Source organism: Pelobates fuscus, chromosome 2, assembly GCF_036172605.1.
Source record: "Pelobates fuscus isolate aPelFus1 chromosome 2, aPelFus1.pri, whole genome shotgun sequence".
Taxonomy (NCBI): domain Eukaryota; kingdom Metazoa; phylum Chordata; class Amphibia; order Anura; family Pelobatidae; genus Pelobates; species Pelobates fuscus.
The window spans coordinates 221,530,941-221,552,759 of NC_086318.1; the positions used below are offsets into that span (position 1 = coordinate 221,530,941).

General features: G+C 43.4%; 1 protein-coding gene across 1 annotated transcript in view; it reads right to left on the minus strand.

Annotated features, from left to right (window-relative positions):
* SCCPDH (saccharopine dehydrogenase (putative)) overlaps nt 1–12,911 on the minus strand; it is a 40,500-nt gene extending 27,589 nt beyond the window's left edge. The window contains exon 1 of the mRNA XM_063443200.1: nt 12,664–12,911. Within this exon, the coding sequence (XP_063299270.1) occupies nt 12,664–12,853 (190 nt within the window). The 5' untranslated portion in view covers nt 12,854–12,911. The remainder of the gene's footprint in view (nt 1–12,663) is intronic.
* Between the last annotated feature and the right edge of the window lie 8,908 nt (nt 12,912–21,819).

A 21,819-nucleotide genomic window follows, 5' to 3' on the forward strand; every position in this document is an offset into this window, starting at 1 on the left:
AAAACTTACTGTGCGTAATAATTTGGAACAGTGCATTGTAAGTTTATGTTTAAAAAATATACGGTTATCATTAGGAGGTTTGTTCAATAAAATTTGAATTGTACTCTTAATAGTTGATAACATGAGAATTATGCTGGCTGTTATTTACATCAATTATTTAGGTAAATGAGAAAAATATAATTTGCATAATAATTTGGAACAGGGTGTAATTATTGCAGTTTGTATAAACTGCAATAATTACCTTGCAGGGTTAAAGGGACACTATAGTCACCCAGACCACTTCAGCTCAATGAAGTGGTCTGGGTGCCAGGTCCCCCAGGTTTTAACCCTTCAGATGTAAACCTAGCAGTTTCAGAGAAACTGCTAGGTTTACATTGCAGGGTTAATCCAGCCTCTAGTGGCTGTCTTACTGACAGCCGCTAGAGGCGTTTCTGCGACGCTGGATGCTAAAAATCGCATTCAGCGTGCAGAACGTCCATAGGAAAATATTGAGAAATGCTTTCCTATGAACTGTGCATTCCGCTCCACTCGGGAGCTGACGTCGGCTTGGGAGGAGAGGTCACTAGCGCCGAGGGAGCCCGACGCTGGATTAAGGTAAGTAGCTGAAGAGATTTTAACCCCTTCAGCGCTAAGGGAGGGGGGCCCTGAGGGTGGGGGGGCCTAAGGGTTATATAGTGCCAGGAAAACAAGTTTGTTTTCCTGACACTATAGTGATTCTTAAGTCCTCATCTAGTGTCTGTCTACTAGAGAGCCACTAGAGGGACTTCGGACTTCTTAAAACACAAAGTGTTTTAAACGTTAAAACGGGTTTTCCTGGCACTGGAGAGTACCTTTAAGTCACTTCTTACATGAAAACATTTGATGACTAAAGGGCAAGACAGGTGAAGCTTCGTGAGGAATGAAATAGATGGTAAAATAAGGGAACAAAAATGGCAATGATTGATGAAAAGGCAGGGCAAGTTAAATGGAAAGGTTACTTTGCATCCTTTAATGCTCTGCATACAATTCCACTGGATCTTCTTAAAACTTTTGATACACAGGTAGTAAATACTCTGGTAGTTAAAAAGAGTTTTTTGGGGGCGGAGCCAAGCGCTCAAACGAAATGGCCGCAACTACCTAGAGCTCCGACAAAGGAGAACAAAAGACGGGGAAAACCACCGCGCCCGACACACCACGGAAAGTGGACACCCCCCACCTCGACACACCCGGTCGGGAGCTACAACTCGATGCCTTTCCTGTTCCCGCAACCCAGCAGGAAGACACGCCGGAGGCCTGGGCCTACTCCGGGCCGCGCAACGCTCGGGTCTCGTGGGAAATACCGGAGTGGCCGGAGACCTACTTATACTCCCCTCCATACCAGACCCAGCACGCCCCAAAGCCTACCGAAATCATGGGCAAAAAATCCCACAAAGCCCCCCTGACAACAACCAGAGACACTCAGGACATAGGCGAAATGTTACAGCGCCCAGCTACCGCGACGGCGGCTCAGGGACAATCAGAGGGCCCGAAAGCACAAGAGGGTCCTGCAGAAAGGCCCACTCACACCACACAGCCTGAACTGAACATAGTGGAGCAGACATTGGTACCCAACCAAACTCCGGCCACGAAACAAGATATTGCGGATTTACTACACGAAATGCGGCAGTTACATGCTGCTGATCTGGACTTACTCAAGAAGGAAATCACAGCGGTTATAGTCCGTACTCAGGCCTCCGAGGATGGCATCCTGGAGCTCAGACAGGAGGTACAGGACATAAAGGAAACCCTGAATCAACTGCAAGCATCCCAAACCGCGCTCCTAACTAGAGCAGACCAAGCCGAGGACCGCCACAGGCGCCTTAATGTTAAGATAAGGGGCATCCCTGACTCTGTTAACCTAACGGAATTGCCCCACTACATCAGGAGGCTCACCACCTCGATAATGCCACACACGCAGGCAAAGAAACTTACCTTCGAGAGCCTCTTCCGAATCCCGACGCCACGGCAAGCACCAGATGGAGCACCACAGGACGTGATAGTCCGGTGCCACTCGACCACCGATAAAATCCAAATGATGACAGCAATTCGGGGCAAAACGCCGCTTAATTTTGAGAACGCGCAGCTAACGTTCTACCAAGACATCACCCGCTCCACGATGCTATGGCGTAGATCGATGGGCCCAGCAACCAGCCAACTCCGCACCGCTGGTGTGGAGTACCGGTGGGCCCTACCACGTACCCTCCTAGTCACCAAAGACGGAAACACGAAGAGACTGTCCAACCTACAAGAAGCAACCACGTACCTGCAAGCTATGGGTCTCCCTGCACCAGCTGAGGAAAGAGCGACTACCTCGGGCTCACACGCCTGGGACCCGGAGAGGTCGGTACCCTTCACCCCGAGAGACAACGAACGCCCAGCAGCCCCAACATGAAAGAACTGTGCTCACTAAGAGGGAACAGTAATACCCGGCAAAGTTTGGACTCTGACTAAAAACACACCGCTCACAAGTTATCAGTTAACGTTAAGTTTATTTAACTTTGTTTGCTTCCACTATGTCCCACCTGTAAATTGATGTGGCGTAATGCACACCTACAACGATTACGGTGACATAGGTCACTCACTGCACACAGGTTAGACACACACTTACACACTCATGCACTCCACTACACGGGAGGCTGTAACAACTCCGAGATGGCCTCATACCAACTCCCACGGAACCCCGGCAAGAGACGGGATCACTATAGCGACACCCCCCCCCACACACACAAGTTTCTGCCAACAGAAGACAACCAATACCGAGCACCACAGACAAACGCTAGGAACAACAGTCACGCGACCAGACACACGACAGACGTAAAAAAAAAAAAAAAACATCCGAGAACTTCACAGAATCACATAATATACACGCAAATATCAAATGACTTTAATACTAACTTTGTATATGAACGCTATATCACTTGCCAAAATAGCACATGGGAAGGAACAAAAAACAAAAGCAGAATTTACGAAGAATGTAGAGGGTACCCGGGGATGTTCACTACCTGACTAGCTAAGCTTCCCAATGACTACTACCAACGAATAACACTAGATAGCATTAATACACATGAAAAGGTACCACAGGCTGCACTAAACATATTCTTGACGAACGCAGCGATAGCTTTACTGTACTATTATGACTATACGGCTCAACAGTAAGGCGAAGGCAAATGAACCACACTCCCTACTATTACCTACATAGCCAATTACTAAGATCGAATGACACTCTGCACCGCCTCTATATAGATATTTTCAACTTGACACCACAAAGCCGTTTATAAAATATAAAATGAAGCGGAAACTCATGTAAGAATGTATCAATGTTATTGAACACTGTCTATATGTGCATTTACCGTGATATATTTTTCTTTACTCTTCCTTTCTGTAACGTATCCATAACGCTTCAATAAAATAAAGATTGACAAAAAAAAAAGTTTTTTGTGTTTGTTATTTTTTTTTTTTTTTAAATTCACCTGACCAGTGAATTTCAAGAATGCCAAAACAAGAGTCTGAGATCACACAGTGGCAAATCAAGGGGTAAGTACCAGCTCTGAGCTGGCAATTGGACAGTGGACAGTGAAAACCCCAGGGACGTCAGGAGGTGGTGCAGTAGTTGGCACAGTGACCTTCATTCGCACTGGATACCAAGTGAATAGAAATCTTCATTTTGCAGGTTTTAGAGAAATCCGAGCAGGGGGTCTCCTCCACAATGCCCAATAGGGCATTTTACACAGAAATGTGTGTCCCCTTCGCAACTAGTGTCGAGATGATGGACGATATTGGTTTCTTGCCCACGATGAGGCGCCACATAGCCTAACATCACCTCACACTCCCCCGTGACAACACAGATACACACACCACAGTTTCAACATAATCACTCATACCAGTCATCTAACCTACCAATGACAATTGCAAGTGACTTGCATTTGGGACACCCGCGAACCACAGGCTCTGCCGAGAGGGACGACGACACAGGCCATAACCACTTACGTTACCGAAAATGAGGGAAGGGCCCCTGGGAACACACGGCCACAGAAGGGGCAACACTTCCAACTATTATGACTCAGAGGGTGGTTAGGCCCCAACCCACATACTAAAGTGAACAGGTGACTTCCTGAGGACCCTATAGCCAACTGTGAAAGACACCCATAGTAACCCCAACATCCATGGGTCCTAGTGATTGCCTGACGACACAGTTACGGATTTGTGCGCCTGAACCCGATAGAGGCCTATGAGCCACCTTTCTTGCTGCTGCTCTGGCATCCTGCCCAAACACTCTGGTGTTGCATCATTACGCATCTTTCCCGTGCCCCACAACTCGTTGAGAACGGCACCCTCTGACACCAGCTATACCTGTCCTTAGCATATAGCTATGTCTTGGGAAACCTTTTAGTTACCTTTTACTTATTGTTCCGTGTGATTTCACCACTACACCTATTTAAGTGCCTACTGTACCTATAAAGCACGAACGTTATGTTTACCTGCTAAGAGACCTGCGAGTCTCCTTATTGATGATCCCGCAGAGATGTGCATATCTCACGTTATGACATGTTACGTCAAATATCAGAAACCTGCGTGTTTCACACTGCTTACTAACTACGTATTCTTTATACCATGATAATACTTCAATAAAAAGATTTACAAAAAAAAAAAATGGTTAAATTAATCCTTCAACTATCACTTTTCAGAATATTTTGATAAATATCACTATATATATATATATATATATATATATATATATATATATATATATATATATATATATATAAATAAATAAATATCACTATAGATAACTGCATCCCATGCAGACCAAATGCTCTTTGGGATCTTGGATAATTTCCAAGTTTGTCAAACTAGTTGAAAACAGTTTGACAAAACCAGAATGAACTGCCCCCATAGACTATGTTCACCATAACCACTACAAAAGTTGTGGTTATTATGTTTGGCAAGTGGCTTTGCCAGGGTAATAATCTGCCCCAAGTGATTCTCTATGGAGTGTCAGTTTTGTGAATTAAAATAAAAATATAGGAAATTATGCACCAAGTTAAAGATCCGGAGGGTAGATATGTTATGGTTTATCAGCATATAGGGTATCTCCCTAATGACTTTCCAGTTCAAACCCTAAAAAAAAAATAAAAAAATCTTAGACTTAGTTAAATCCAATAAAAAAGGTATATGTTTAATAGCTGGAGATTTTAACATTGTGATGGACCCGAAACTAGATAAAAAGTTTACCTCAACACTATCACATCACAAAAGAACAGACAAATTCGCGAAATCTATTAAGAGAAATATGATGAATGTATATACTCGAGTATAAGTCGACCCGAATATAAGTCGAGACCCCTAATTTCACCCCAAAAACTGTGAAAACTTATTGACTCGAGTATAAGACTAGGGCGGGAAATGCAGCAGCTACTGGTAAATTTCTAAATAAAATTATATCCCCCAAAAATTATATTAATTGAATATTTATTTACAGTGTGTGTATATAATGAATGCAGTGTGTGTGTGTGTGTGTGTGTGTGTGTGTATATATATATATATGTGCAGTGTGTATGAGTGCAGAGTGTGCGTGGGATGCAGAGTGTGCGTGGGATATTTTTTTAATTATTATAATATTACATTTTTTGTGGTTATATTATTAATATGTATTTATTTTAATATTATTTTATTTTATTATTTAAATGTTTTGTCCGTCCCCCCTCCCTGCTTGTTAGCTGGCCAGGGAGGGGGGCTCTCACTCCCTGGTGGTCCAGTGGATGGGCTGTGCAGGAGGGGGCTGGCAGGAAGCTGTAACTTACCTTTCCTGCAGCTCCTGTCAGCTCCCTTCTCTCACCTCCGGTCCGTGCAGCTCCCTTCTCCTCCACTGTAAATCCTGCGAGAGCCGCGGGGTCAGAGCGTTGCCACGGGTTACCGTGGCAACGCTCCGCGCGGCCGCGAGACTTGCAATGGAGGAGAAGGGAGCTGCGGCGGTCCTGGTCTGTATTATGGCAATGTAAGTTGCCATAATACAGACACTCACTCGAGTATAAGTCGAGTTGGGGTTTTTTTAGCACAAAAAATATACTCGAGTATATACGGTATTTTGATCTATGGAGAACGTTTAACCCTGATTCACTGGAGTATACGTTCTTCTCGCGAGTGCATTTTTCTTACTCTCGAATCAACATGGTTTGGGGAAATGCAATAGCCCTAACAAATATTAATTACATTAAGATCCTTGATAATACCTGGTCAGATCATAGCATCAATATATGGGAGATGAAAAACCAATGGGCAAGGACTAATCGCGAAACTTGGCGTATTGACGATAATCTTTTAAAGTATAAAACCAATTTAGAATTATTTGATAAACAAATCAGTGATATTTTTTTTTTCAACGACCTGAAGGATACCTCATACATAAATAATTGGTGTGCCTTCAAATCCACCATGAGAGGCAATATAATTAGTATACAAGCAAGATCCAAAGCAGAAAATAACAGCCTTCCTGGCGTTGCAAGCAGAATTAAATAAAGCCTCAATTAAGAACAAGCAGTCCCCCTTTCTAGGGAACATGCAGACGCCCTGAAAATTGCTCAAAATAAAATGTATAATTTTCGGCATTCGGCAGATAACTCCAGAAGGCTGTTAGATTTAATAGATGCTGCTCGAAAAAGTAAAAAGGCCTTATTTCTATTGGCAGTTGATGCTGAGAAGGCTTTTGACAGGGTCGGTTGGGGTTTTCTAAGGAAAACCTTGGAAAAATTTGGTATACGGGGATGGATGCTTAATGCAATTCTCGCGTTATATGCGGGTCCAACGGCAAGAACAGTGGTTCCGAACATGTGTGCAGAATGGTTCACATTAAATAACGGAACGCGGCAAGGCTGTTCTCCGTCGCCTCTTCTGTACATTATGACAATGGAGATCCGTGCTATTAATATTAGAAATAATTCCTGAATAAAAAAGGTTTTAGGTATAAGGAAAAAGAATTTAAACTTAACTTATATGCTGATTATTTAATTATGACCCTAACCAACCCTGTCGAATCTTTGGTTGCCCTAACGGAAGAAATGAACAAATACAGTTCAATGTCACATTATATAATCAATCTAACTAAATCAACCTTCTTAGCTATCAACATCTCAAGGGCTTGTAGACTCCATACAAAGGAACGTTATAACTTTAATTGGGATAAAAATCAATTGTCATACCTGGGAATAATACTTACTGATGATTTAACGGATACGATGCAAATGAACTTTCTAAATACATTTAGATTAACCCACAAGTCTTTAAAAAAAAAAAAAAAAAAAAAAATTATGGAGACAGGTTGAATTATCTTGATGGGGAAGAATTAAACTTGATCAATTCATATTTACTCCCCAAATGGTCCTACCTCTTTCGCATGATCCCCTTAAGAATGCCCCAACCATGGTTAGCTATGATACAACGAGATATAAATAATTTAATTTGGAAAGGAAAAAGGCCAAGAATGAATAAAAAACTTCTGATGCAGAAGAGTAGGAATGGAGGTATTAATTTTCCAAATATGAACCTTACCTATTTAGCTAATATGATGTTCCATATCTATAAGACGCAACTCCCAAGTTCTGAGGAAGAGGGTTGGCATCAATTAGAAATGGAGATGTCCAAAACGGACAAATTGCATCAACTGATATTGAGGACTAATCGAGACGAGAGAATTAAGAAAGTCTGTTCTTTAAATAATTGTTTGAAATCAATCTTGTTGGAATGGGAAAGGTTGAGGATTAGCAGCGGAATAGGCAATAAAATACTGGGAAACTTTAATTTTAGTGTTATACAGGTACGGATAAAGGATATAAATATGAATAAGTGGACAAGGAAAGGTATAAATCATATTAACCAAATAATACTAGGAGATAAGATCAAGTCGTTTCAGAGGCTGATACAAGAATTCTCGCTACCTAGGAAGGAGTGGTATAGTTACCTAAGGATCAGAAGTTTCATCAAACAATTGTTGTTAGTTCGACCTATAACGGGTTTAGAAAAATTGACTGTTCTATTAAACAATGAGAAAATCATCAAAAGCAAGAAGTGCTCTTCTTCAGATTGAAGCACCAATTACGAATGTAAATATGCAGAAGTGGGGAAAAGAGCTAAATATACAGATTTTTGAGACAGAATGGGATCAAGTGTTAACACAAACTAGCAAAGCTATCCACTGTCTGAGTATTCTGGAGGTACTATTTAAATTGATGAATCGCTGGTCCCCACCAGATTGACTAAAAATGTATACCTACAATTCTCCAACGTGCTGGAGATGTAGTGAGACGGAAGGGACTTTTGGCCATATCTGGTGGGAATGTGGTAAGGTGAAAAGGTTGTGGTACATGGCCTTTGAGGCACTGGAATACATAACAGAGAGAAGTGTTCCTAGAGGTCCTCATAATGGCCTTCTAAATCTACAATCACTTCATTTTAAAGATAGATTCATATATGTCCACTTTGTGGCAGCAGTAAAAATAATAATAGCTAGGAGTTGGAAGAGTAGTGAGAATTATGCAACGCAATGTGAGTTATGTCTTGTGTAGTAGTAATGGTATATGATGCCAAGTTAGTCAATATTGAAATGTTTCAGGTGTAAGTAAGATACAAGGTTGTCTACACAGAATTTTGCATATTGCACCTGGATATAAGAGGGTGGTGATCTGTTAAGTAAAGTTTCAGCTCGCTTGGCAGTTGATGTTATTACGTTACATATGTTAACTCTTTGTGATAACATTTCTGTTTAAAAGTGAAAGGAGTTGGAATATTTATTATTGAGAATTCTGTAATACAATATTTATATACAATATGTATTATGAAGAAAATGGTGACTTTCACTGTAGACGGAAATTATTTTTTTATATGTGTCGAATTAAAATAAAATTATAAAAAATAAATAAAAATATAGCTCTGCATTCACAGTGGATATTCGCCAATATATAATGTACCCATTACCAATGAACATTGCAAAAAAACAGTGACATGCATTGCTGAAGTTTTTTTTTTGTTTTTTGTTTTTTTTAAATGTGCCTCGCTGAGACTACATGATCTCACGATTCCCTAAGTTTTCACCATTAAAGGATTATGTCCCTGGGTATACCGATGCAGAATTGTATGCAATTAATACAGAAGTGGGCAAAAACAGAAACATATCAAAAAGAAGAGGAGTTAAAAAATAAATGGAGTAAATGTAGAAGAGAGCATTGTATTTGATGAATTTATTTGGAAGGACGACAGTAAACTGAAAGGCACAAAAAGATTTGACTTGAGTGAGACATCGGTACTAAATCTTATATTTATATTGGTTTTCACATTCTCCTTCAACATTCCTTTTTGTTTGACGCAGCTATAGGCTAGACTTGCCAAATCAAATTCCTTTTAATTTACACCCAGACAAACTGATCATTCAGATTTACCTGTGGAGTCTTTTTCAATGATTAAAGGAAAAGTATAGTGTCAGGAATACAAACATGTACTCCTGACACTATAGATTTAAATGTGCTGTTTAGGTTTCTTGTCCCCACTGTTAAAAATTTGATTTTATTCTTCCAGAGCTGTACGGGTCTTATCGTGGTTGGCCCCGACCTGCTCCTCCTTCTTCAGAGAAACGGCAGTTGTTTACATTAAAAAGCCTGCAGGGTCAGGCTGTAGACACCAGAACAACTATATTAAGCTGTATTTGTTCTGATGACTATAGTGTCCCTTTAAGACTCACAAGTAAATCCCTGACTCAATTGAATCGATTGAACCAGTTGTGGATTAAAGTAATTTAAATTGGGGGGCGGGGCCAGACCGCCATGCTGACCAGTCGCATGCAGGAGAGGCTCCGGAGAAATCTGGCCTCTTAGGCTATTCCTGCAGCTCTGACACCCGCAAGGAGCCCAAGAAACTTGCTTGCGGCGGTGGACTGGGTGGCAGACCCCGAGATCGGGAGCTTTGGGACGCTGAAGGGCTGAATAAAGCTTTGGGGACTGCGGCCTACTCGAGTTGGGAGCGGGGTGGACGGCCGCTGCCCTGTCTCCCTACTTGGCTGCCGAACGCCAAGCCTCTGAGACGCCTGCCGGATCCGTCCCCCCCCCCGTGGACCGGGGGGGTTATCCCGGTCCCCACTGCGGAGAGCTTGGGAGAGGTGGAGAATGAGAGGCACGGCACTCCAAAGACCTACCTCCCAAGATGGCGGCAGCGTGGATGCCTCATGAAGCCCTAGAGGAGAGGAGCCGTACAGCACACTAACCAGCACAATCATAAAGCAAGCCCAGCGATGCTGGCTTAAACTAAGAGAGCGTCAAAGAGCATCGGTGTTTAAGCTACAGGCAGAATGACACAGTAGAACCGTGATGGAGAGGAGAAAATCCCCTCAGGGCAAATATCGCCCGCAAAGGCCTACCTATCCTGTAACCCGTCCTCCTGGGAAGAGCCTCACGGGCCTTAGCCTTAAAGCACCGACGACACAGGCCGAAGAAAAACCGCCGACAGGGAAATTCACCATCTGGAAACCCCAGACCAGAGTGTCTCCAAGCATGTGGACCAAGGATGATTCAGGCTGGAGGGGAACAGTACTCTGGCACTGCACTATGGACACTAACAGGAACTCAAAAATGTTCCCCATCCTTGTCACTTACGGGGATATGCTGAAGCAGAGACCAGATCCATCGTATGAGCAATGTCACATATCATTTGTTCTGAAATATTAGCAATATGGCTGTTTTTTTGTTTCTTCTTGCTCTCTTCTGGTTCAATCTTCTTTATCATTTTCATTACTTCCTTTACTTTGATCTTGGAATGTGCAGTAATCTACTCATGTAAATCAACTCAGAAACCATATAGGCTAGTTAAGCTTATGTAATTCTTTGTACATGTTTTCTCAATGCCTTCTCTTACTCCACATGCTCCATGTCTGCAGAGGCTCTTTTATTCGTATCTTACATGTTTCCTTTGTTTAGATCACCTCAAATCTATAACCATCAGTAGTATTTTCACACATGCTTGTTATATGCTTCCTGTAGGCTTATTTCTGGTTTAAGTCTAGCACAATATGCAACCACTTATTCCCAGCCTAGCCAGACAAGAGATAGGATAGAATTAACCGAACGTATACTACATTGTAAAGCCGTGTTCATTCAATGATTGCACATGTCATACTTTGTATCTATGTCACTCCTCTGTTTACCCTTTCCTGACATGTGCACCTCGCTAACCCACTTAAACGAGAACCTAAACTATTGAAATACTAATCTCTCTAACATAAAAATGTGCCTGTTTAGCGAATGTTCACCAATTCACCCTGATGTCGCTGTTGTGGCGCACCAAGGTTATTCGTTAATATTGTGCCCAACAAAAATAAAGAATTTAAAATAAAAATAAAAATAAAAAAAAAGTAATTTAAATCAGACAAACCATCTGAAACAACATTTGCACAAGTCTAGTAACTGCCATGCACATATTTTCTTATTTGTGTAACCATGCAAAGTCTATTTATACATATCAGAGACACAAAGTTAGATTACAAAGAGCAGACTAATGATAATGGCAATGGAATGCAATTTGGGCCAAAGGTTGAACATACAGAGGAGTGCCAAAGGAAGATTATGCAATTAGAGAAGATAATATTTGAACCCCGTTATGTTATGAGCCAAGTCTAGATGGTGAGCAGATTTATACAGGTACCACACAAGTACATGGCACATAAGAAAATGACATTTTCTAACCAAGTAGATTTAGAATGAAAGCTGAAAGGTATACTACAAGTGCCAGGAATACAAAGTTGTATTCCTGTCACTATAGCTCCCAGTGCCTCCCACCTCCCTCGTGTCCCCCCTGTCCCCTCCCCATCAGTGAATAAAGGGTTAAACCCCGTTATTTACTTACCTTACCCTCTTTTATTTACTTACCTCTGCCTCCTGAGTCCTGTGACTTGCAGATGTTAATGCGCACGCACGGAAAATGCTGCATGCATTTGATTCCCCCTAGGAAAGCATTGAGTCAATGCTTTCCTACAGGGAAAAAAAATCTGATGCTTGACATCTATCATCAGTTACCGGACCAAGGGTCCATTTAGATCCAGGAAGCGCCTCTAGTGGCTGTTTGGTAGACAGCCACTGGAGGCAGATTTAGTGCTGCAATATAAACATTGCAGTTTGCAGCCAGACCACTTCAATCAGCTGAAGTGGTCTTGGTGCCTGTAGTGTCCTTTTAAATAAATCTGCCTGGCTACAGAGCATGCACTCTAACACTACCTGGCTCACTAATAAAAGGCATCACCGCTCTCTACTCTATCTGCCTCATGTTACCAGTCCTCAGGGAACACCAACAGGTTCAGTGCTATTGTGTGTGTGTGCCCTGAGTGCTGGTCTGAAAACCGACAAATTACTTTTTGTTGCTCATTCCCTGTTGCTGGATTTTGTTATTATTTTGAATAATTTCTCCCTGTTGATCAGCAGCAGATTATAAAATGATGACTGGCCCATTTCAAACCCCATCCTGCAAGCTGTACTGTGGATTCATGTGTTGCGTTTCCATCCTGCAGCATATTAATGCTACATACTGCCCTCCATTACAGTCAGTGCCGATACATGGAGCCGAGTTAGATGGCATTGCCGGGAGCTCCATGCGGGTTAACCCATCACTACTCACACAGCCGCTCGGCAGCCCAGGACAGGACATCCTCCAGCCGCTTCTGGTTTCTCCCCGCAACCGCCCAGCGGAGCCTGGAGTCTCTGAATTCCGCCCCGTCCAGCACCCGAGCCAGCTCCTCTACCACGAACTGTCCGGTGAAGCCCGAGGCCCCGAACACCACAAACTGGTACTGGCGAGCGGTTTCCATGGTTACAGCGTACAGAGAGCGCGCAGGTACCAGCAGCACGCGGACAGCAATCACACTGCGCAACAGACCGAGGCAGCCCCGAGATCACCTGACTGAGGGGGCGTGTCCTAGTGGGCAAGAGAGAGAGCGGAGGTCACAGCTTGTCAGAGCGATTCCCCCTCCCAAATAATCTTTATTGAAAAGTAGCAATCACAGCCAGACAGGACACCGGGAGGCGCACACAGTGCTATACACAGCCAGATAGTGAGATCATAACGAGCAGCACCGGGCCGGGTAACGTTACAGAACTATTGGGCTGGCCTGTGTTAAAGGGACACTCGCCACGTCTGCCCATTGGATTAGGACCCCGGGGGCCATGTGATCGCTCAACAGAGCGGTCACATGGTCACAATAGGTGTCCTGGTGTCTGCCTGCAGGGGGACTGCCTGTGCTGACAGGCAGTCTCCCTGCTAGTGTAAAATCATAAAAAAACAAACAAAAGTTAATGTTAATCAAATAATATAGTTATATGTGTATATAGACATGATATATAGGCATATATATCTATATAATATGTCTATATATCATATATATATATATATATATATATATATGTCATACTAAGTGTATTTTTATCGTAATATGTACATATATTAATATAAAAATACACTTATAATTAAATTACAAACATGTATATATATATATATAGAATATATATATAATAACTATATATATTTTATATATATTATAAAATACAAATAATTAAATTAAAAAATGTAAAAATAATAATTTAAAAAAAATTATATATCTAGATAACATTTTATTCCAACTGTATTTTGATATTAATATATATATATTTATATCAAAATACACTTAGAATGAAATTGTATATATATCTATGTATATATAAATAAATAAAAATAATACGAAATATACATATGTCCATACACAAAATTACATAAATATATAAATATACACGTAGACTTCAAAAATATAAGTATGCATATATATATATTTAAATTCTACGTGCGTATTTATGTAATATTTATACATAATTAAGTAATTTTATTGATTGCAATTTGAGGGACCTGCCTGACAACCCAGGCCGAAAGTCCAGAGAATTTAATTTGCTACCACTGTATTTAACCCTGTAACTTTCTATGACACCCTAAAACCTGTACACAGAGCTGCGGGGGCGGGGCTTATCGTGAGGCAGAGGCGGGGCTAATACCTCCCGAAGCCCCTGCTGCACAGGAAGAGGGAAGGAGTCCCTGCTTCCCCATCAGCCAGCTGCATCCACTGGATAGAGGTAAGTGTGACTGTTTGCCTGTTAGCCCTCTTTTCCAGCCCTCTATGTGTCCCACTATTCCCCCCTCCCAGCCCTTCATATGCTCCTATACCCCCCTCCAGCCCTTCATGTGTCCCTATAGCCCCCCCCCCCAGCCCTCCATGTGTCCCTGTACCCCCTCCCAGCCCTTCATATGTCCTTATAGCCCCATGTGTAGCCCCCTCCCCAGCCCCATGTGTCTCATTATAGCCCCCATGTGTCCCTATAGCCCCCCCACATGTCCCATGTGGCTGTGTGACTGTGTGTGTGTGTGTGTGTGTGTGACTGCCTGTCTGTGTGTGTGTTACTGCCTGTCTGTGTGTGTGACTGCCTGTGTGTGTGTGTGTGTGACTGTCTGTCTGTGTGACTGCCTGTGTGTGACTGTCTGTCTGTGTGTGACTACCTGTCTGTGTGTGTGTGTGTGTGTGTGACTGCCTGTCTGTGTGTGACTACCTGTCTGTGTGTGTGTGTGTGTGTGTGTGACTGCCTGTCTGTGTGTGTGACTGCCTGTGTGTGTGTGTGTGTGTGTGTGACTGTCTGTCTGTGTGACTGCCTGTGTGTGTGACTGCCTGTGTGTGTGTGACTGCCTGTCTGTGTGTGTGACTGCCTGTGTGTGTGTGTGACTGTCTGTCTGTGTGACTGCCTGTGTGTGTGACTGCCGGTGTGTGTGTGACTGCCTGTGTGTGACTGCCTGCCTGTGTGTGTCTGTCTATTTGTAACTGTCTGTCTGTCTGTAACTGTCTGTGTGTGATTGCCTGCCTGTGTGTGTGTGACTGCCTGTGTGTGTGTATAACTGTCTGTCTGTGTGTGTGACTGTCTGTGTGTGTGTGTGACTGTCTGTGTGTGACTCTAATTGTGTGTGTCGCTGTAGCTGTGCCATTGTGTGTGCCTGTGCCTGTATGTGTGACTGCCTTTAACTGAGTGTGTGTGTGTGTACATGCCTGTAACCAAGTTTAAATTTCCCCCACCCCTTCCTGTCAAGGCCGCACTTTGACTGACAGACGCTCACTCACTGACAGACGCACACTCACTGACAGACACACACTCTCATATACACTGACAAACAATGACATACACACACACACACACTATTACTTGGACACACACTGACAGATGCACACTCTCACTGACAGACGCATGCACTCACTGAAAGACGCACGCCCCCACTGACCGACACATACACACTCACTCACTGACACATACACACTCACTGACTGACACACACATTCACTCACAGACACACACACACACACACACTTACAGACACCTACAGACACACACACACACATTCACTTAGACATACACACTCACAGACACACACACACACAGACATTTCCACTAACACTCACAAACTAATATTTTTTTAATTTTATTTTAAATCCACCCAGCCTCCATGGGAGAGCTGGAGTGGATTTCTTGCCTGCAGTCCAGTGTGGCTGCTGGGCGGGCAGGCAGGGGGCGCACAGACTGAGTAGGCGGCTCTTAGTGATGCCAGGAGCCGGACTGACATCATATTCCGGGTCCCGGCTTCATTAAGCGGCGCAGAGGGAGCTGAGCAGGAAGAGCTCAGGTGAGTATGCTCCTTCGCTGCCCGCTGCCAGCCTCGGGGGGGGGGGGGGCTCAAACATGGCCAGCCGGCCAGCTCTTGAGCCCCCCAGGACGTGAGGCAAGCAAGGGATCTGCCTGGGGGTTTGGGGGCGGCTTTTTTTGCCACCCCTGCAAAGTGCCACCTAAGGCAGATGCCTTGTTTGCCTCACGATATACACGTCCCTGGTGCCTGTGTGTGTTACTGTATTCAGGCAACTTGGTGGGTGGTGGGGGGGCGCCATGAAGACTTTCCGCACAGGGCGCCTATTTGCCTAAGGCCGGCCCTGCCTGTACATGGGGGGTACTGTTTTACTCGGGAACCTTCGCTGAACACAGAAATTAGTGATTCAAAATAGTAAAACATTACAGCGATGATATTGTCAGTGAAAGTGACTTTTTTTTGCATTTTTTTCACACACAAACAGCACTTTTACTGATGATATAATTGTTGTGATAAGTTTTCCTGTTTTGAAACACTAATATTTGTGTTCAGCAAAGTCTTCTGAGTATAACAGTAACCCCCATGTACAGGTTTTATAGCATTTTTGAAAGTTACAGGGTCAAATATATGGGTCAAATATTTTTACATTGAAAATTGCCAGGTTGGTTACATTGCCTTTGAAAGCGTATGGTAGCCAAGGAATGAGAATTACCCCATTGATGGCATACCATTTGCAAAAGAAGACAACCCAAGGTATTGCAAATGGGGTATGTCCAGTCATTTTTAGTAGCCACTTAGTCACAAACACTGGCCAACATTAGCGTTCAATTTAGTTTTTTACTTTTTTCACACACAGACAAATATGAACGCTAACTTTGGCCAGTGTTTATATCCTACTTGTACTTATAGCCCTATAACTTGCAAAAAAGCATGTAAACCCTGCGTATTTTTAAACTCAGGACAAAATTTGGAATCTATTTAGCAGTTATTTTCATTAGCTTTTGTAGATGAGTAAAAGATTTTTCAAGTAAAAGTAAAAAAAAAAACATGTATTTTTTAAATTTTTTTATCATATTTTTAATTTTATTTTTAATTAAATTATATGAGATTATATAAATAATGGTATGTAAAAAAAGCCCTTTTTGTCCTGAAAAAAACCCAATATATAATTTGTATGGGAACAGTAAATGAGAGAGAGGAAAATTACAGCTAAACACAAACACCACAAAAGTGTAAAAAGAGGCCTGGTCGCAAATGTACAACATCGCAAAAACAGTCCGGTCCTTAAGGGGTTAAGCAATGGGCTTCCTGGGCTTCTGTCTGGCCCACAGGAGTATAGGCGCCCCATAGGCTTGCCAACTTTTCAGTATATTATTGCAGAATATATATTCAGAAACATCACACCCTCTTTATTAAAATGTTTAGGTGAACTAATCACCTCAGTTATCTGTACCTGCGATCTTGCTGTGGTGAAAACACACTGTACATTGTGCAGCGCTACAGAATTTGCTGGCGCTATATAAATAATAAAATAATTAAAATATACACATACTAATTGTACATAAGCAAGACACAATCAATACACATCACTTTTTTTAAGCCATAAAGATATGTGTTGAACATTTACTTAATAATACATAATTCATAATTATTTCATGCTGAGTCATCTCTGTCTGTGTGACTTAACCAACTGAGTACAATTTTTTGTTTGTTTGAATCTTTTTATTAATTTTTTATAAATAACATAAAAAGTACATTACAACACCGTGGGAGGTAGTACAGAAAAAAAAAACCCACCTCCCTCGGAAGACAATACAGGGCAAAGGGAATATCCAATGACATCAAATTGTATCTCGAATATAGCTCTAAGAATATGTACAGAATTTTAGATATACTAATGACATAACATATATTTTCAAGTTTAAGGGTCCCAAAACCCATATATACAACAAACATACAAACAATTTTATAGCTGGTCAGAAATACAACATTAAGTTATCATGATCAAATTCCCATTTCAAGTATAAATGACTAATTAGCCAACATTACCGTTGGCCGTGTATGATCGGAACCTGATCAGATTGTGGCCAGATATCCCAAGAAGGACTATTCCTAAATCAATTTTACTTCGAGACTATGGGTTTTCCCAAATAATTATTATAATATCATAACAGCCCTTTATTCCTGTCAGTAGGCTAAAAGTAGAACGACAGAATACCAGCATTTATTCATAAGAAACAGGCCTTTTTAGCATCTCCAATTGGAGTCTTGAATGGGCTTTAATTATACTATTGACATATCAGGTCTTCTCTATTATAGGAAACCCATACCTAGATATATAGCTAATGTGGAAACATATATAGCTAATCAAAAACGCAACATTAAATAATCCTGTCTATATTTCCATATCAGTACTGAGTACAATTTTTATGATGAATTTCTTGTTTTTCAACTTCAAGGCTCATGTTACATTGTCTAAACATTTTGTGTGTATTAATTTCTGCTGTACAGAATGGGTTTTTAATGCTTAAACATTATTTTTGTTGGAGGTACCAATAAATATACTCTTAATTGTATTGTTAAGTTACATTTCTATTCCTGTGAGTGGTTGTATAGGTAGGTTCCCAGTGGACTGCTTTGCCAGGGGCCTATAAGGGGCCCTGCTTTTGGGGTCTCTTATAGCCCTACAGGCCCCACCCTCCTAGAACACCTTGCTCACACACGCATTTATAGATACACATGCTGATACTGATAGAAACTGCCAGGCACAGATACTGATAGAAAATGTCAGGCACACACATACAGATTCTGCTAGATACACTCAGATACTGATAGACACTGCCAGACACACACAGATACTGATAGCCACTGCCAGACACACATAGATTCTGATTGATACTGACACACACAGATACTGATCGACAGTGTCAGACACACACTGATACTGATAGCCACTGCCAGACACACACAGACAGGGCTGGATTAACATAGGGGGTGATGGAACTGCAGCTCCAGGCCAATGCCTATGGAATCGGCCCATTAATATTTACTATACACATACTCTTCACATGCTTTTTCTTAAGTATGGAAACTTAAGATGAATGTAGGGGAACAATTAGTTTGGACTGGCTGACAATGAAATTAGTTAAGGTAAAGCTGACTTTGCACACTTTGTGAATTGTCTTGGTGCTACAATCTCTCTAACACTGTGGCATGTTCCCTTTCTTCTGCATTCACTACATACACTTTTTTTCTGTACCAGGCTGTATAACAGGAGCTTCTGCCTGTAAGTATGAAGGTTAGGAGAGGAGTGGACCAGTAAGTGCTAGTGTGGTGGATTCTCGGTAAAAATAAATTGAGTAGGCCGAGATTACCACGTGGCATGTGTACGCGCATATGCTGACGTATCGATCAGTTGGTTGCACGTGGCAAGATACGATCAGTAGTGTACGGAGCATGTGCGAGAATACAGGATGTAGTATTCCCCTCCTCCATTGTGCTGGACAGGCCATGCGGTCAAGCAGGAAGTTAATTCTTATTTGTATTGATTGGTTAAGAGAATGTGCGGGTGGAGCTTAATATGGGAGGAGTTATATGCCTATATAAGGAGCCTGCACTATTGTCCGGGGCTCAGAACTTGCTGTATTTTGGTGACATTAGTCCCGATCGGTGAACCGAATAAAGAATCTCTTCCTTCCTGAAGAAACCTGTGTCCATCTCTCTGTGCTTGGCTTCCGTCAGTTTCTCCGGTATCACTAGTGGACAGTCCTTAGAAAGCATAGAGCGAGCGCATCATTAGATGCATTTATGCCAAGCTCAGGGGGCTGTCTGCACTGTATGCCCTTGGTTGGTCATCCTGCATGATTGGCAGGCAGCCTGACATGCATTCACGCCAGGCTGACCATCTAATTCTTTGTGCAGACACTCCCCCTTTTTGGGCATGTTTGTCCCTCTGGGCGATTCTGGTTACGTTCATGGGCGTAGGAACCGGGGGGATGGGGGGGACGCATCCCCCTCAGCAAATCATGCGGGGGGGACAGGTAATGGGGAAATCCCCCCCAGCTGCAGCTCTGCCCGGGCTGGTGCATCCATGAGGGCGCACCGCCCGGGCGCAGCCAGAGGACAGGGGCTGACAGGAGGGAAGCGCTCAGCGCTCCCTCCTGTCACTCCCTCAATGTAGCGTGGCCGAGCCCTGTATAGTCCGCCGGTACAGGGAGCATCTGTCTCCTGTACCCGGCCGGACTAAAAGGAAGTGAACACTGAGTGTGCACTTCCTGTTAGTCCGCCGGGTACAGGAAACAAAAGCTCCCTGTACCCGCGGACAGTACAGAGCTCGGCCACGCTACAACACAGGTAGGGGAGGGGGAAGAAAGAAACAGGGAGGGAGGGGGGGATAAAGAAACAGGGAGGGGGGGACAAAGAAACAAGGAGGGGGGATAAAGAAACAGGGAGGGGGATAAAGAAACAGGGGGGGATAAAGAAACAGGGAGGGAGGGGGGATAAAGAAACAGGGAGGGGGGATAAAGAATCAGGGAGGGGGGATAAAGAAACAGGGAGGGGGGGATAAAGAAACAGGGAGGGGGGATAAAGAAACAGGGAGGGAGGGGAGGATAAAGAAACAGGGAGGGAGGGAGGAGAAAGAAACAGGGAGGGGGGGGAGAAAGAAACAGGGAGGGGGGAAAGAAAGAGGGAGGGGGGAAAGAAACGGGGGAAGAAAGTGAGTGACAAGGGGGGGACGGAGGGGGAGAAAGAGTGACAAGGGAGGGGGAGAAAGAGTGACAAGGGAGGGGGAGAGAGAGTGACAAGGGAGGGGGAGAGAGAGTGACAAGGGAGGGGGAGAGAGAGAGTGACAAGGGAGGGAGGGAGGGAGGGAGGGGGAGAAAGAGAGTGACGAGGGAGAGAGATTGACATCCATCACACACACACACAATCACACAATCATGCCACCCTTACACACACAGAAACACACAATTCATCCTTACACACACTCAATGCACCCCGTGCACACACACACAATCATGCAATCCTTACACACACAGAAACACACAATACATTCCTTACACACACTCAATGCACCCCGTACACACACTCAATGCACCCCTTACAGACGCACACACTGCATCCCGTACATACACAGAATCACACCTTGCAGCCCTTACACATACAAACACAGATTCACACAATGCATTCCTTACACACATATCAGGACACCCCAACACACTCCACCCCCTGTGAACAAACTTATTGGTGGAACATGAAGGTGGACCCTGGGACCCAGACCTTGAGCTGTGTAAAGGGCCCCCAAAAAATGGAGCTGCTTCCCGTTCTCACAGAACATTGATTTTTGGGACCACAGTTACAAACAGCCTCCAGAGAGCCTGTTCTACACCAGACCAGTGGAGCCAGACTGCAGCTAGAGCCCATCATCATCCTCATCTGGTTGTAAGTAGGCAATCTAGCATATTATTCGTGGCACTAATCTCTAATTTACCTCACATTAAAGAAACACTATAGTCCCCAGAAGCACTGCAGCTTAATGTAGGGGTTCTGGTGTCTATAGCCTGTCCCTGCAGGCCTTTTAATGTAAACACGGCGGCACTCCAGCACTGGCGTTAGTTAACATGGCAGAAAAATGGGGGGCGTGGCCAGCGGCTGAACTGAGCGGACGTCTCTCCACGGAGCTCCGCTCACCACAAGAGACACTAAGCCATAAACATCGGGAAAAATTAGAAAATCCACCCGAGACAAATAAAACCCCCAAGCAGAGACTATGGGGAAGAAAAACCGGAAGAATCTGAGCTCGGCATCGGTCCGGCAGCCCGACATCAGACTCTCCTTTGACCCTCCACGAAGGCCCAAGATGGCGCCTGAGGCATGTTACTCACCGGAAGCCTCGGTAGAAGAAATAGACTCCCTGCCCTCGTCCCGTTCAGAGACCAGAGACAGCTCGCCGGAGCATGAGGCAGACGAATCCCCTGCCACAAAAGGGGATATCAAAAGGCTCCTGCTCGACCTAAGGCAGATCTGGAAAAAAGACCTCCAGAAGGTCCAGACGGAAGTAGAGGACGTCAGCCGCAAGGTCCAAGACCTGGAGACAAGGGAGGTAACCAGAGACAACAAAATCTCTGCCAC